Below are 15,644 nucleotides of genomic sequence, written 5' to 3'. Positions count from 1 at the left end.
TTCTCTGTCCCAGGTGACCCTGCAGACACCGACTACACCGCTGTGGGATGTGCCATCACCACCATTTCTTCCAACCTGACGGAGATGTCCAAGGGCGTGAAGCTGTTGGCGGCCCTCATGGACGACGAGGTAGGCAGCGGGGAGGACTTGCTCAGAGCCGCAAGGACCCTCGCCGGAGCCGTGTCGGATTTGCTGAAAGCTGTGCAGCCGACTTCTGGAGAGGTGAGCTTTGGGGCCATCAGTCACTCGGGTTCTGATGAGGGAGGTGCAGCCTTTGGGTCCCATGCGGTTCTTGCTTCCTGAGCTGTCCCCTCCATCCTGACGACTCATGTTCCCACACTCTGGGGTTTGGAGTTGGTGAACTGGGTGCAGAAACCATGGTTCAACCTTTGAGACTGGTTGAGCTCTGAGTAGGAAGCCTCCTTTCCCCAGCCCAAGGGTACTTGATTAGATGTAACCTCAGAAACTAACACACATGACCAATACACATTTAAAGGGGATACAAGTCGGTACGCTAATTTCCTTCCAGCTGAATGAGGCTCATTTTTTGAACATTTCACATCTATGCAGCCGTTGCTGGTTTGTGAGCCTCAGGCATTTCCTTGCACAGATTCCACCAGGACGTGTATGTCTCCCATCTGGCAGATAGTTCAAGAGTCTCACTGAGGTGCAGGAGGAGGCCATCCTGTAGGATTCCTCTTCCTGCACTGCCGTGTCTCATGGCGCTAGGGAGGCAATGCATTCTCTTTCCCACTAAGATGTGCTCTGTGTTCGTAGCCTCGACAGACAGTTTTGACCGCCGCTGGAAGCATTGGACAAGCCAGTGGCGATCTTCTGCGGCAGATTGGAGAGAATGAGACTGATGAGCGATTCCAGGTAAGATATTTGCAGCCCATAATCTTGGAGCCTAAGCGATGGCCTTAGACCCAAGCAGGGAGAAGGTAATGAAAAACTGAGTCTTCTTTGAGCTGACAAAAAAAAGATGAAGGTGGATTATCTCGGAGTGTGGTCTTTATGTGTTAAAGAAAAAGAATTTTTAATTGAAAGACTCATTTCACTTACATCATGCATCACCACTTTGAAACACTTACTTAGCTGTTCTCACTAGTCAGCATGCTACACTTTCTTCAAACACAAATATGGATGGAATAATGTCACAACCACCCTTATATCGACCACCCAACCTCTAGAGTTATCAACTCACGGCCAAGCTTGTTTTATCTATTTGGGGCGGTTTTTAATTGCATCATTCTTTTTTTTTTTCTTTTTTCTTTCTTTTTTTTATGAAGACATTACTTTTTAAAAATTTTTTTATTTTTTACCTTATAAATTTATTTCTTTATTTTTGGCTGTGTTGGGTCTTCGTTGTTGTGTGCGGGCTTTCTTTAGTTGCGGCAAGCGGGGGCTACTGTTCATTGTGGTGCGCGGGCTCTCATTGCAGTGGCTTCTCTTGTTGCGGAGCACGGGCTTTAGGCGCGTGGGCTCAGTAGTTGTGGCTCACGGGCTTAGTTGCTCTGCGGCATGTGGGATCTTCCTGGACCAGGGATCGAACCTGTGTCCCTTGCTTTGGCAGGTGGATTCTTTTTTTTTTTTTTTTTTAATATCTTCATTGGAGTATAATTGCTTTACAATGTTGTGTTAGTTTCTGCTGTACAACAAAGTGAATCAGCTGTAAGTATACATATATCCCCATATCCCCTCCCTCTTGAGCCCCCCTCCCATCCTCCCTACCCACCCCTCTAGGTGGTCACAAAACACCGAGCTGATCTCCCTGTGCTATGTGGCTGCTTCCCACTAGCTATCTATTTTACATTTGGTATGTCAGTGCTACTCTCTCACTTCGTCCCAGCTTCCCCTTCCCCAGCGGGAGGATTCTTAACCACTGCACCACCAGAGAAGTCCCTAATTGCATCATTCTTGAGTTCACATGTAAGAGTGAAAATACGGGCACTCCCTTACACTCTGCTCACACATAGGACAGGCTTTCCTTTGTGTTTAGAGCTGGGTCTCTTGTCTGTGTCATATGCAAAACCACAAGTGTGGCAGTCTTTTTTGTCACCCCTTTTTTTTCAATACCAGGGACATGTCCTCTGGGGATCAGCTGTAGCCACTGTTTGCAGCTGGCTGGATGCACTGCCAGCTCAGACAAGATCTCAACCTGTCTGCCTCTATTCCCAGACCCTGCAGATGGGGTGCGGAGGCCTTCTGCCAGGGATCTTCAGGCTCAGATGAACTCTTCACATACTTGTGGGCAGATGCCTTTCATTCCTCATCCTCCTAAGTCTTCATTTTACAAATAACATACAAATACATTCTAATTAAACTGTTATAGTTTGAGCCCTTGTTCTCTGGAAGATGCCCTTTTCCAAATCCTATGTCAGGTTCAATGTTTGGGATTTCTGTAGAATTCAGAATAAAAGGATCATTCAACTTTCCATTAGCATTCAAGTTGCTTCAAAGGGGGCAATTTTGCTTGCTATTTTGTCTAGAACTGCCGAACTTCATCACCTCAAGACGTGTCAGTTACGCTAAGACATGGTCATGTATGTTGTGGATACATGAAACATGTACCTTCTCTACTCTCCACATTCCTGGGGTGCTGGGAACATAGCACTCATTCAGATCCTGCAATACAATGAGACATTCAGTGCATGAACATTCATGTGATCATGGAGGCTGAGACCCATAATGGGTGGTAGGAGTATTTCTGGAAGCCATTTCTGTGCTGGAATGGCCAGTGATAACTATAAACAGAATTAACTGTAGACCACATAAATACATCTCACTAAAGCCAAGCTAATTATGTCCCCATCCTGACTTCCCCTTAGTCAGATCCCTAAACTCCCCTTGTGTTGTCCTGTGCATTCTGTATTAGAGCAAGTAATTCTTTGTAGGTAGGTACCTAGTTAGGTACGAGATCCATCTGTTGGTTTACTAGGCTTAATTATCTTGAAGCAGTCAACTTATTTTCCAAAGTGTTTGGGAAGATTGAGAGGGAAGTCACAGTTCTTCCTTAAGGCATCTCATATATCCTTGAGTATGTATGTATGTATTTATTTTTGGCTGTGTTGAGTCTTCACTGCTTCACATGGGCTTTCTCTAGTTGCGCCGAGCGGGGGCTACTCTTCTTTGCGGTGTGTGGGCTCTAGACGCGCGGGCTCAGTAGTTGTGGCACACGGGCTTAGTTGCTCCGCAGCATGTGGGATCTTCCCGGACCAGGGATCGAACCCGTGACCCCTGCATTGGCAGGCAGATTCTTAACCACTGTGCCACCAGAGAAGTCCCTGCCTTGAGGTGTTTTTTGTTTTTCTTTTAAGATTTTCCTCTTTTTTTTCTTTGACAGACTGTTTCCATCACAGTGTAAATGCAAACTCCGCCTCCTAATGTGTGCTTCTATGCAGACGTGCTAGGGAAGCAGGTTCAAGTTTAGGGTAGGTCCCGTGGAGGCTTTCTTAACAGGGGAAGGCCTGGCTTGAATGTTTCCTATTCTCTAGGTAAACACCAGGGCAGTAAGGTGATCCTACAACCTCCTCCAGTTATGGGTAGCCCCTGGCTTACTGACATTGGATTTCTTACTCTCTATTTTTCTGATTCTTGAGATCCTATCTTGGAGCTTTTTATTGAGTTTTCAATGCACTGCATGTTCCCAGAGTTAACAAAGATTTATTTTACATGAGCTGCATAATAGTGGTCTTGTTGAAAAGTTTGACAAGGGCCTTGTCAGCAACTGTAGCCATAGTATCACGTTCTTTTTCTAACTGTATTTTTTTTTTTCTGGGACAAAATTAGTAGGAGGAGCAGGATTTCTATAAATCAGTCTAACAAAGCCCTTTAGAACAATCAAGAGTTTGCATGACCAAATCTTGGTCCCTGGGTGATAAGATGGATCCCTATCAAGGGAAGGAATACTTTGACCCATTTTGGGAAGACTGCTTTTAAAAATCTTGATAATAATTTGTGACATTCAAAATTTGTTTTCACTGAGCATTGAGATAGATGTCCAAGAACTGTAACTTTGCAGGCCGTGTTGGGAGCAGTTTCTAGAAGTTGTATGACAGATGAGTGCCAGTCAGATCCCAAAGGCATCTTCAGCTTTCAGCACCACAGGCTGTAGTTTTTCCTTGGACATCCAGTAAACACCAGAGACCTAAAAAAGGCTGGACCAAACTGTTCCTTTCAGGCTGCTTTGCTGTTGTCCATTTTAAAAGCTGCTTATTTGGTGGATTCATGGGTTTCTGATTTGCCTGGATAAGATATAGTCTTTGCTCTGTGTAAAATTGTACAGGCTAAACACTCTTCCCAGTATATCTTCTCATAAAATATCTTGTTGTAAAGACTCTGTGGTACCCTTTGCATTCAGAATCAAAAGTGCTTTTCATTATCTGATGAATTAATAAAGACTTCTGACCACATTTCCTCTGGGAGAAAGCCTTGACATGTTCAAAATAATAATGGCTTATACCATCCAGAAGGCTACAGAACACTGAGAATAACTTATGTTCAGAGCGTTCACGGGCTCTTGAGCTGGAGGTGCTCTCCGTGCATGTTCAACGTTGCCCTCTGGAGGCCAAGATGTGGCTGAATTTCTGATGACAACTTGGATCTTGTGCAAAGTAGAAATCAGAAAAATAAATTTTCAAGTTATAGTGGGGCATGATGACATGGAGGCCATGAATTTTATCCTTCCTCCTGCTCATAGTGTATATTTTCAGCTGATCCACCACATACTCAGGAGATGTTGTCAAGATTCGAAGTGTTGTTTAAGTGCACAAATGTGAGTCAGTGGTTAAAATACAAGCCTTGCCCTCACACTAACCTATTTTGGATTGAAACCTATGCTACTTAATGTATAGGAGACTGTGTTATTAGGATGTAAGTCTCCTTCCTTAGTTAGCTCTCAGGCTAACTTGACATTTCAGAAAAATAAATGGAAAAATATTATTCTAAAGTACTGAAGGAAAAAGGTCAAATGGAATTTTAATAAAATGTTTAAGTGGACACCACACTTTACTTTCAGGCTGTGAAGAGTGATTAGGAAAATATAAATGTCGATTTTTTTTTTCCCTTTTCTTAGGACGTCTTAATGAGTTTGGCCAAAGCTGTTGCCAATGCTGCTGCCATGTTGGTACTAAAGGCAAAGAATGTTGCCCAAGTGGCTGAGGACACAGTCCTACAGAACAGGGTGATTGCTGCCGCCACCCAGTGTGCCCTCTCCACCTCCCAGCTTGTGGCGTGTGCCAAGGTAAGCCAGCTGGCACCCCAGCCCTTTCTGCGGAGTGTCACATGCTCTTATCTGCCTCCAATCATTGGGAGGAACCAGGGGCAGAACTTGTTAAAATTGTGTAAGACTTAGAGCTTGCTTCAGGTGTCTTTTAGGGGACATGACAGGATTTTAGCATAAGGTGTCCAATTCTTTAATCAATTTTTCCTTGTTCAAGTCCTCAGGCAGTGGTACTTTTTGTATCTAATTGCCATTTCTACATGCCAATTGCTGTGTCTCCCCTTTGGACTTCTCAGTATGTCTTCTTTACCCCTGTGCACAAAGAGCTCTTGGATTGTGCAGTTACAGCATGATACGTGGGTTCAGTAATAATCCACAGAGTCCACGGGAGCCCTTTCTGCACTGCATAGAATCAGAAGGAGGTAATGATGAAGTTCATGGTTGCCAGTCAGGATGTACACTCTCTGTGTAATACATTACTTCATTAAGCACCATCATCCCCGGTTTACTGAAGAGGAAACTGAGGCCCTTAGATGTGACTGATTACAGCCACAGAAATCGTAAGTGGCAGGACTAGGGTTGCAACTCGGGCCAGTCTGACTTCAGATACCCTTTCCACTCAACCGTGTGTATCTTTGCTGAGATGACGTGTCACAAGATGGGAGCCACCTGTTTCTCAACCTGATGACATACCATATTGTACAGATGTGTAATCTGGTTCAGCCTGGCATTTCTGGTCCTATCGGAGGATTTGCAACATCCGTCAGAGGGGTCACTGATGGTCTCCTTCCTGCTTTCCTTGTTCACCATCCTAGTATCACAGATTACTGACACAACTCCCCTAATCTTTCAAGTACCATGAGGCAGAGTTCCAGGAAATATAATATATTCCTCTGGAAAAAAATATAATTCTTTTACATAGTCTTTATCTCAGCTCAGAAGACTCAATTCAGAGGTTCCTAAGAGCAGGAGGTATAAATGGTAAATATCAGAAATTTCTCTCTACAGAAGTAGTCAGTAGTATCAGTGGTTATAGAGCCCTAATGGAGATGAAAGTTAACGGGCATCTAAAATCACAAAGTGAAATGGTGAAGTATGAGAAACCTCAGTGATGGTTTGGTTGAATCCCTGGTCCTATAAATAAGGAACTGAGGCCCAGACCACGGAAGGATGTGGTGGAAATGCTAGTGGGCGCTGGAGACCAGAGTTGTCCCACGGTAACCAAGACCCACTCCTGTCTCGCTTCAGGTCGTGAGCCCCACCATCAGCTCCCCTGTGTGCCAGGAGCAGCTGATTGAAGCAGGGAAGCTCGTGGACCGCTCAGTGGAGAACTGCGTCCACGCCTGCCAGGCAGCCACCGACGACACTGAGCTGCTGAAGCAGGTCAGCGCGGCGGCCAGTGTGGTCAGCCAGGCCCTCCACGATCTCCTGCAGCATGTGCGACAGTTCGCCAGCCGAGGCGAGCCCATTGGTCGCTATGACCAGGCCACCGACACCATCATGTGTGTCACCGAGAGCATCTTCAGCTCCATGGGCGATGCTGGTGAGGGGCTGGTCTGTGGGTGGGCCGGTCGGTTTAGGGTTTCCTGATGGTGATGATTGTGAGTGAGTCGGATGATGGTTGCCTGGACATCTGGCAAAAGGGCAAGTTCTCATCCGCCTCAGTCAGAGATTTCTTCCCTGAGGCTGGGAAGAAGATTTGAGACTCCTAATGTGCCTGTCCCAGCAACACTGAAAGACTTAAAGTTAACTAGGGTATCTTTATTTAATAATTTAGATACACAGTAAATCCCTTTTGTTCTAAGAATGTCCATGTTGGATACAGTAAAGTTGGTGCAGCCACAGGGGGAGGCAAGAATGAGGCTTGGAATGAAGTTTATTATACTGACAGGTCCCAGACAGGGGGTCACTGCGTGTCACACAGGGTCACAGGGGAAGCATCAAGTTCTGATCAGATGGCAGAAGACAGGATTGAGGAGAGAGCTTAGGCCACCACCTATATTGGGATTTCTGTGGGAAAGGCAAGATGAAGCAAGATGAACAGCTTAAGTTTGGCTAGTCTGAATAATTTCAGCTGGCTCTACCCTTATAGGGGTGATCCCTAATTGCCTGGTCCATGGCTCTGGGATGATGAAGGCAGAGGAATATTGCCTCCTGGGCTGTAGGGACCAGACAGAGGATGACTCTGGATTGGGTAGTTTACCACCATGCTCTTGGCTAAACCCTTTACTATCTCTAAGTATTGGCTAGCTCTGGGAGGGGCAGTCTCTTTCCAACCAGAAAGGTTTTTCTAAGATGTCAAACATCACGATATACATATATATAATATATATATAATATATATATATATATATATATTATATATATATATATATATTATATATATGTAAAATGCACCTTTTCAGTCTATTAGTTAAAAATTACATCTCCCCAGACCCAGCCCATCACTATCCCATCTAAATCTCTAGAATTGACCACTTATCAATTTCTGTTTCATCTTTGCAGAAATGTTCAATCTTCCTACTGACATTTATATGTATGTACAACACCCTCTTTCTTTTCATATTAATGGAATTCTGTTACACATACTCTTCTGCAACCTTTTTCACTGAATATATTAGAAAATTTCTTCATGTTGACCTGTACACTAATCTTTTTAATGACAGCATAGTATTCTATTCAATGAACGCATCATAATCTACTTAACCAGTTGTCTTTTAACGGACATTTAGGTGGTTTCCAAGTTTCTGTTTGTTTTACAAAATTAATATTGCAGTAACCATTCTTGTAAAAATATCTCTGTTTACTTTGGGGAGTATATGTAGGATAAATTCCTATCAGTTGAATTTCTGGGCCAATAAGTATGTACATTTTTTGTTTTAAACGTGTCTGAAATTTCTCTCCAGAAAGGTTCCACAATTTGCAACCCTACCAGGAGTTTGTAAGAAGTCTATTTTCCTACTTCTTCCTCAGCACAGAGCAATACTTCTTAACGAGTATATTTTTAAAGAAAATTACCTTGTGATTTTTCTCTATCCTTAAGTGATTTAAGAGATGGCACTGCTCCACACATCTGGATTTTTTTGGTTCTTTTGTTTTTATTTTTTTTAATAAACTTTTTATTGTGGAATATTTTTTCTATATACAGTAAAGTTGCTGGGGTAATAGACTTCTCCTGTACCCTTCCCAGTTTCCCTCCTTTTTAGCATCTCCCTTAGGCCGTGAGACATTGGTCAGAACTGGGAGATGAGCACTGGTATGTTACTATTAACTAAACTACAGACATTATTCAGATTTCACCAACTTTTCACTAATGTCCATTCACTGTCCCAGGATACAATCCAGGGTACCTTGAATTGAGCATTTTTTGATTTTCGTGAAAGCTTTTTTCCCCCTTAATGTTAACAGTGCTTCGTCCTTCTTCACAAATGACCTTTAGGGAGGAAATTGCTCATATTTGAGTAGTTTTATTTTTAATGTTGACGATGGTACCCCTCCCACTTCCAAAAGGAAGTTGAAATAGATATCAGTAAAATCCCAGTTACTAATAACAATTACTAATAACGAGATCAAAATCAATGCTGGGAAGGAAAGGGTGAGCAAAGAGAAAATTGATAGGAAGACTGGGCCAAGGCAAATCTCAGCATTTGAGCATGAAACTGGGGTCTGTGCTTCCTATGAGTGAGAGCCAAGTGACACAAATAGAGTGGGTTATGTGATACCACTCATCTGGCGTTACGTAGCATGCAGATTGACTCAAAATTTAAAAATATTTTTCTTGTGCACATTACTCAAAGAGCTTATTATAGGGGCTTTTGTGTAAGTGGCTTTTGACGTGAGGTAAATAATATTTTCTATATAAGTATTTACTAAGCGTAAACGCACATAATAAATCCACATAATCTTGTTCCCTGCCTTCTCTTTATAAAGGGTTCCTCTTAGGTTACTTATGTCATTTTTATCCCGCACAGTTAAAGACTGAACTTGGATGTGATTGGGGGTAGACAGGCCTGGCAGCCACAGGGAATATTTTTGGTTCAGGATCTGACTTGGCTTCATTGCTTAGGAATGGAGCATGGAGGCTCATTCCTCTTTGTCCCTTTTGCCAGAGGAATAGAGACAAGACTGTGCTGGCTCCTGACGTTTCCCCTGAGCTTTAGGAAGCAGACAAACAGACTGCATCCTCTGTCCCACCCTCTAGGTGAAATGGTACGCCAGGCCCGGGTCCTGGCTCAGGCCACCTCAGACCTCGTCAACGCCATGAGGTCAGATGCGGAAGCAGAAATCGACATGGAGAATTCCAAGAAGCTCCTGGCAGCAGCCAAACTCTTGGCTGACTCTACCGCTCGCATGGTGGAGGCTGCAAAGGTAGTACATTGGATTTACTCAATTGAAAAGTGAACATCATTGAAAGTTAGGATTTGGAAGGTACCTTCAAGATAGAGAATGGTCAGACGACTGTGCATTTTTGTTTGTTTAAAATCTATATGGCTTTGTAATGTTTAACCTTCTTTAAGTGGGAAAGGGGAAGGTCATGGAACACATGAATGAAAAAACTCTTTAGGGAAGTGGTGCTGACTCAGCCATAGACAACAGAGTCCCTACTTAGCCAGTACTCTTTTTACATTGGGTCATTGCCATTGGCGTTAGTGAAAATGATGACTAATTTCAACTTGAGATTTCAACAGTAAATTCACTTTGACCTGTTTTCTTCCTGCAGCCTTAATGTCACTTTGCCCTCCATTCAACTTCTCAACTAAACTTCTTTCAAGATTTTGCATAGGTGACAAACTTATTGTTACCAAAGGGGAAAGGTGGGGAGAGGGATAAATTAGGAATTTGGGAGTAACATATACACACTACTATATATAAAAGAGATAAACAACAAGGACCCTACTGTATAGCACAGGGAACTATGCTCCATATTTTGTAATAACCTATATGGGAAAAGAATCTGAAAAAGAATATATGTATATATAAATATATATATAAGAATAAAGGCAGCAAATTCTCAAAACTCACCACTTAAAAAAAAAAAAAAAAAAAAGATTTTGCATAGGTGTTTCTTGCTTTGCTGTTATCCAAAACCCAGTAGCTATTTATGGGAGAGTTTGAATAAAGAGTTAAGAGACAGCTTTGTGCTTTTTGACGGCTATGCTATGTCATGATGCTTTTAAAAGCCAGTGATTCTTTTTTTTTTTAATTTTTGAGTTTTATTTATTTTTTTATACAGCAGGTTCTTATTAGTCATCAATTTTATACACATCAGTGTATACATGTCAATCCCAATCGCCCAATTCATCACACCACCACCCCAACCCCCTGCCGCTTTCCCCCCTTGTTGTCCATACGCTTGTTGTCCACATCTGTGTCTCAACTTCTGCCCTGCAAACCGGTTCATCTGTACCATTTTTCTAGGTTCCACATACATGCGTTAATATATGATATTTGTTTTTCTCTTTCTGACTTACTTCACTCTGTATGACAAGTCTCTAGATCCATCCATGTCTCAACAAATGACCCAATTTCGTTCCTTTTTATGGCTGAGTAATATTCCATTGTATATATGTGCCACATCTTCTTTATCCATTCATCTGTCGATGGACACTTAGGTTGCTTCCATGACCTGGCTGTTGTAAATAGTGCTGCAATGAACATTGGGGTGCATGTGTCTTTTTGAATTATGGTTTTCTCTGGGTATATCCCCAGTAGTGGGATTGCTGGATCATATGGTAATTCTATTTTTAGTTTTTTAAGGAACCTCCATACTGTTCTCCATAGTAGTTGTATCAATTTACATTCCCACCAACAGTGTAAGAGGGTTCCCTTTTCTACACACCCTCTCCAGCATTTGTTGTTTGTAGATTTTCTGATGATGCCCATTCTAACTTAAAAGCCAGTGATTCTTGTTTATGGTTTCCTTTGCTGTGCAAAAACTTTTAAGTTTCATTAGGTCCCATTTGTTTATTTTTGATTTTACTTCCATTTCTCTAGGAGATGGGTCAAAAAGGATCTTGCTGTGATTGATGTCATAGAGTGTTCTGCCTGTGTTTTCCTCTAAGAGTTTGATAGTGTCTGGCCTTACATTTAGGTCTTTAATCCATTTTGAGTTTATTTTTGTGTATGGTGTTAGAGAGTGTTCTAATTTCATTCTTTTACATGTAGCTGTCCAGTTTTCCCAACATCACTTATTGAAGAGGCTCTCTTTTCTCCATTGTATATCCTTGCCTCCTTCATCAAAGATAAGGTGACCATCTGTGCATGGGTTTATCTCTGGGCTTTCTATCCTGTTCCATTGATCTATATTTCTGTTTTTGTGCCAGTACCGTACTGTCTTGATTACTGTAGCTTTGTAGTATAGTCTGAAGTCAGGGAGCCTGATTCATCCAGCTCTGTTTTTTCTTTCTTAAGATTGCTTTGGCTATTTGGGGTCTTTTGTGTTTCCATACAAATTGTGAAATTTTTTGTTTTAGTTCTGTGAAAAATGCCATTGGTAGTTTGATAGGGATTGCACTGAATCTGTAGATTGCTTTGGGTGGTATAGTCATTTTCACAATGTTGATTCTTCCAATCCAGGAGCATGGTATATCTCTCCATCTGTTTGTATCATCTTTAATTTTTCTTTCATCAGTGTCTTATAGTTTGCTGCATACAGGTCTTTTGTCTCCTTAGGTAGGTTTATTCCTAGGTATTTTATTCTTTTTGTTGCAGTGGTAAATGGGAGTGTTTCCTTAATTTCTCTTTCAGATTTTTCATCATTAGTGTATAGGAATGCAAGAGATTTCTGTGCATTAATTTTTTATCCTGCTACTTTACCAAATTCATTGATTCGCTCTAGTAGTTTTCTGGTAGCATCTTTAGGCTTCTCTATGTATAGTATCGTGTCATCTGCAAACAGTGACAGTTTTACTTCTTCTTTTCCAATCTGTATTCCTTTTATTTCTTTTTCTTCTCTAATTGCTGTTAAAAGCCAGTGATTCTTATCCAGGGCTCTTTTTCAGAACCCTGTGAAACTTACTGAAGTACACGTGCCTTAATTCCACCCCCAAAGATCCTAACTTCCGAGTTTGCTGCTGGGACCCGGTGTATGTGTGTGTGTTTCACAGAAGATTCCGATGCCTACCTCCAGGCGAGAACTATTTTAAATGGATAAGGCTGTATTTATCTATGCTGTTTTTATTATGCAATTAGCACATGCTTTTGGTGAAATGAATAGAAAATGCAGTAAGTATAAATAAGAAAATAGAAATGACTTTCAACTTCATATCACCAAGGTAACATGTTGAATGTATTCCTATGCATTTCAGATTCATTAAACATCCCCACAGCTTAGCCTGCCTCCTTGGCCTCTAACAGAACAGTAATGTGTCTCAACCAAGTGTGTGAATTGCTTCACTTTCAATGTACTGTGACATGCAGTGACATCCAGTAGACCTTCCTCCTTGTCTGACTCACCATAGTATTACCTGAGGGGCTGATAGTCCTTAGAGATATGTCTTGGGTAGGGCTGAAGAGAGTCCCAAGGAGGGGCAGGGTCCGAACTTCCTTCCTCTGTCCCTGATCCCTCTCTCAGCCAAGAAACTCTGCTGCTTAGCATCGCTTTTAGCAAAAATATGCATTACGGTTTTGGATTATAGTTACTTTTTTTAAGGTTGTTACTAGTTTTGTTTCCTTTTTTTTCTCCTAAGTTTAAAGAAAGCCATTTCAGGCAAACCCTCATGTTCACAAAAATTACTTGCTAGGCTGGAAAAATCTAATCTATCCCTTACTTTACAAATGAGAAAATTAAAACTCAGAAAGATTAAACCTACCATCACATAACCAGGACTGAGCCAGGACCAATGTGCACATTTGTTTTTAGATGTGTAGTGCTCCCCAGACTATTTCACGGCATTATACCAAGTTACCAAAGTGTTTGTTATTTTTGATTATTTATATTAGATGGGACAAGGTTGAGTGTTTTTGTAAGTTCTTTTAACTTTTTAGTTAAAAGTTGATACTTTGTTGTCATGGCAATATTTTAATTTGCTGAATTTTGTTGAACGATAAAGAATGTACGATGGTTAGACTTCCAAAGAATATATTTAGCGTGAAGAAAAAAAATATTTCATAATCAGTAACTAAGATTTCAGGCCAAGATTAGATACCCCATATCTAATACACATTCATCATAAAAAAGATATTGCTAAGGAAGGATCCAGACACCCACATTGGCATTAAGGGATGTACACGTTCCCTTAATGCCAATCCAGACACCCACATCCTGGCATTAAGGGATGTACACGTTCAGAAATGGTGCTTTCCTGCTGCTTGAAACACACAGTTAAGGCTGGCATGCCACTGGAGGCATTGATAAAGGAGTGGCTTTAGAAAACACCCGATGACCAGAAAAAATAAAACGACTCTCATAAACTTGCAGAAGAACGCAGAAGGAGCCCAAACAATCCTTTTACATGTGAAATGCAAAAATATAATTTTTTAGTTGCTAAAAACACAAAAATCAAGACTACTAAAAGTGGTTTACATTTAAAAGAAGATTCCATCCAAGAGGATGCCAAAACAACTCTGTCACAGATGTTAAAACTGTTCCATTCAGTGGGAATTCCTATGACTTTTTATACATATCGTAGTTCAAAGAAAGAGGTTTTCGCAAATTGGTAAATTTGGCAAGGTGTTCACGTGGAAAATTGAGATGTTTAGAAAATTGATTTCGATAATTGGCGTGTTTCTTTCTGCCTCACAAGCAAATATTATTGCCCGAAAATGTTCATGGGAAGAAACTCATTCATCTACATACATCCAGTGCTGGTCACAAAGCATCCAGGCCCTGTGAGAAGAATCTTGATTGATGCTTTTATCACAGGTGGAGGTGGAAGACTGGATGTGCTTTAAGTTTTTGTCGAGTTATTGGGCAGTAAAATTATCCTCTCCCTACATTACCTTTAGCCTTTCCCTGCTTCAGAATCCTACCCATCTAACTAAAGTCCACTTGGACTCCTAACACACTTTAACCTACAGCAACACAGTAAAAGAGCCGTGGGCTTACACAAGGGAAACATGGCCATCGGCTGTGCACGGCACCCTCCTCTTTCCCTGCCTGGATAGGGGCGTCGATTTCTCTCATTAGTACAGTTAGGGACCAATTCTACTTGGCTATATTTGCCAACCCAGACTCTCCAGGAATGCAATTCCTAGACATGGTCTTTCTTGAACAACATTGGCTTATAGAATTTTGGATGGCATTCCCATCCCCCCCCCCCACTCCATCCCAGCCCCTGTGTTATGCTGTAATCTTAGCCCATTCTCATTCACCAGTGCCGCAGGGCAAGAGAATCTTTCAGCAGCAATATGTGTCTGTCACACCAATTAAAATAAAATTCTCCCTGAGAGATGTGAGCAGGAGGGAGATTTATCTTAACATCTTTTAAACCATTGGGTTTCTCACCACAAGGTAATTTATATGGATGATGAAGGCTATGATCTCAAGTGTTTAATTATTACCATTGGATTTTTCTTGTTTAGCTGTGCAGTTTGGAAACATCCCCTGGTAGATATTTTTTTGTTGTGAGAGGAAACATCTTTATCATAAAGATACTGCTTTGGCTTCTCTCTTCCCATTACTTGGTATTCATAGGAAAAAGTAACATTGAAGGCATGAATTCAGCGTCTGTGGCATGCTGCCCCTTGGACCTCTTGGAATCTTTCTTTTCACCTTCATAGGGAGCTGCAGCCAACCCTGAGAACGAGGACCAGCAGCAAAGGCTGAGAGAAGCTGCAGAAGGTCTCCGGGTGGCAACCAACGCCGCAGCCCAGAATGCTATTAAGAAAAAAATCGTCAACCGACTGGAGGTCAGTAAAGAGGCTGGTTTTCCAGGTTTTAGGTTTGCATAGAGTCCATTGAAAGAATAAGCGAATTCATAAGGCAATGCCCCTAGAAAGGAAGCTAAATCAAGATAGACGATGCAGTTTAATGCTTTAGGTGCCGTGAGGAACTTGAACGGCTGGTTTAGGGACATTGTACATTTAGGTTCAGTGGTTTAGGTCCATTGACACAGTTTGAAAAACTGCTTCAGTTCATGGTTGCACAATGCCAGAATCGTTTCAGAGTTTAACATTCTTGAACAGAATTCAAATTTTCCTTCAGGAGGAACCAGGTTTTTTTTTTTTTTTCCTGGCATTAAGGGATGTACACGTTCAGAAAGGACCTTTAGCTAAAAATGTGTATATATTGTTGGAGGTAATACTCTTTCACGACTCCCAATAGATGATAGGAACTTTGGAAGACTGGAGATGGGGATAAAGAGGTTTGGAAGGGAGTAATAAATACTTCTGTCATTTTTCAGAATGCTTATTTATTCTCGGAAAAAAAAAGTAATAGGCACAAATTCTGTAAGAAAATAAATCTCTCTCACAAATATACACA

At 41.5% G+C, this 15,644-nt stretch overlaps 1 protein-coding gene across 1 annotated transcript in view; it reads left to right on the top strand.

Annotated features, from left to right (window-relative positions):
• TLN2 (talin 2) overlaps nucleotides 1-15,644 on the top strand; it is a 441,211-nt gene that overhangs the window by 295,381 nt on the left and 130,186 nt on the right. The window contains exons 18-23 of the mRNA XM_061180246.1: nucleotides 14-222; nucleotides 778-876; nucleotides 5,075-5,242; nucleotides 6,470-6,764; nucleotides 9,423-9,589; nucleotides 14,942-15,070. Coding sequence (XP_061036229.1) covers nucleotides 14-222; nucleotides 778-876; nucleotides 5,075-5,242; nucleotides 6,470-6,764; nucleotides 9,423-9,589; nucleotides 14,942-15,070 — 1,067 coding nt within the window. The remainder of the gene's footprint in view (nucleotides 1-13; nucleotides 223-777; nucleotides 877-5,074; nucleotides 5,243-6,469; nucleotides 6,765-9,422; nucleotides 9,590-14,941; nucleotides 15,071-15,644) is intronic.

The sequence above is a fragment of the Eubalaena glacialis genome, chromosome 2 (assembly GCF_028564815.1).
Source record: "Eubalaena glacialis isolate mEubGla1 chromosome 2, mEubGla1.1.hap2.+ XY, whole genome shotgun sequence".
Taxonomy (NCBI): domain Eukaryota; kingdom Metazoa; phylum Chordata; class Mammalia; order Artiodactyla; family Balaenidae; genus Eubalaena; species Eubalaena glacialis.
This window is presented reverse-complemented; position numbering and strand designations above follow the sequence as displayed.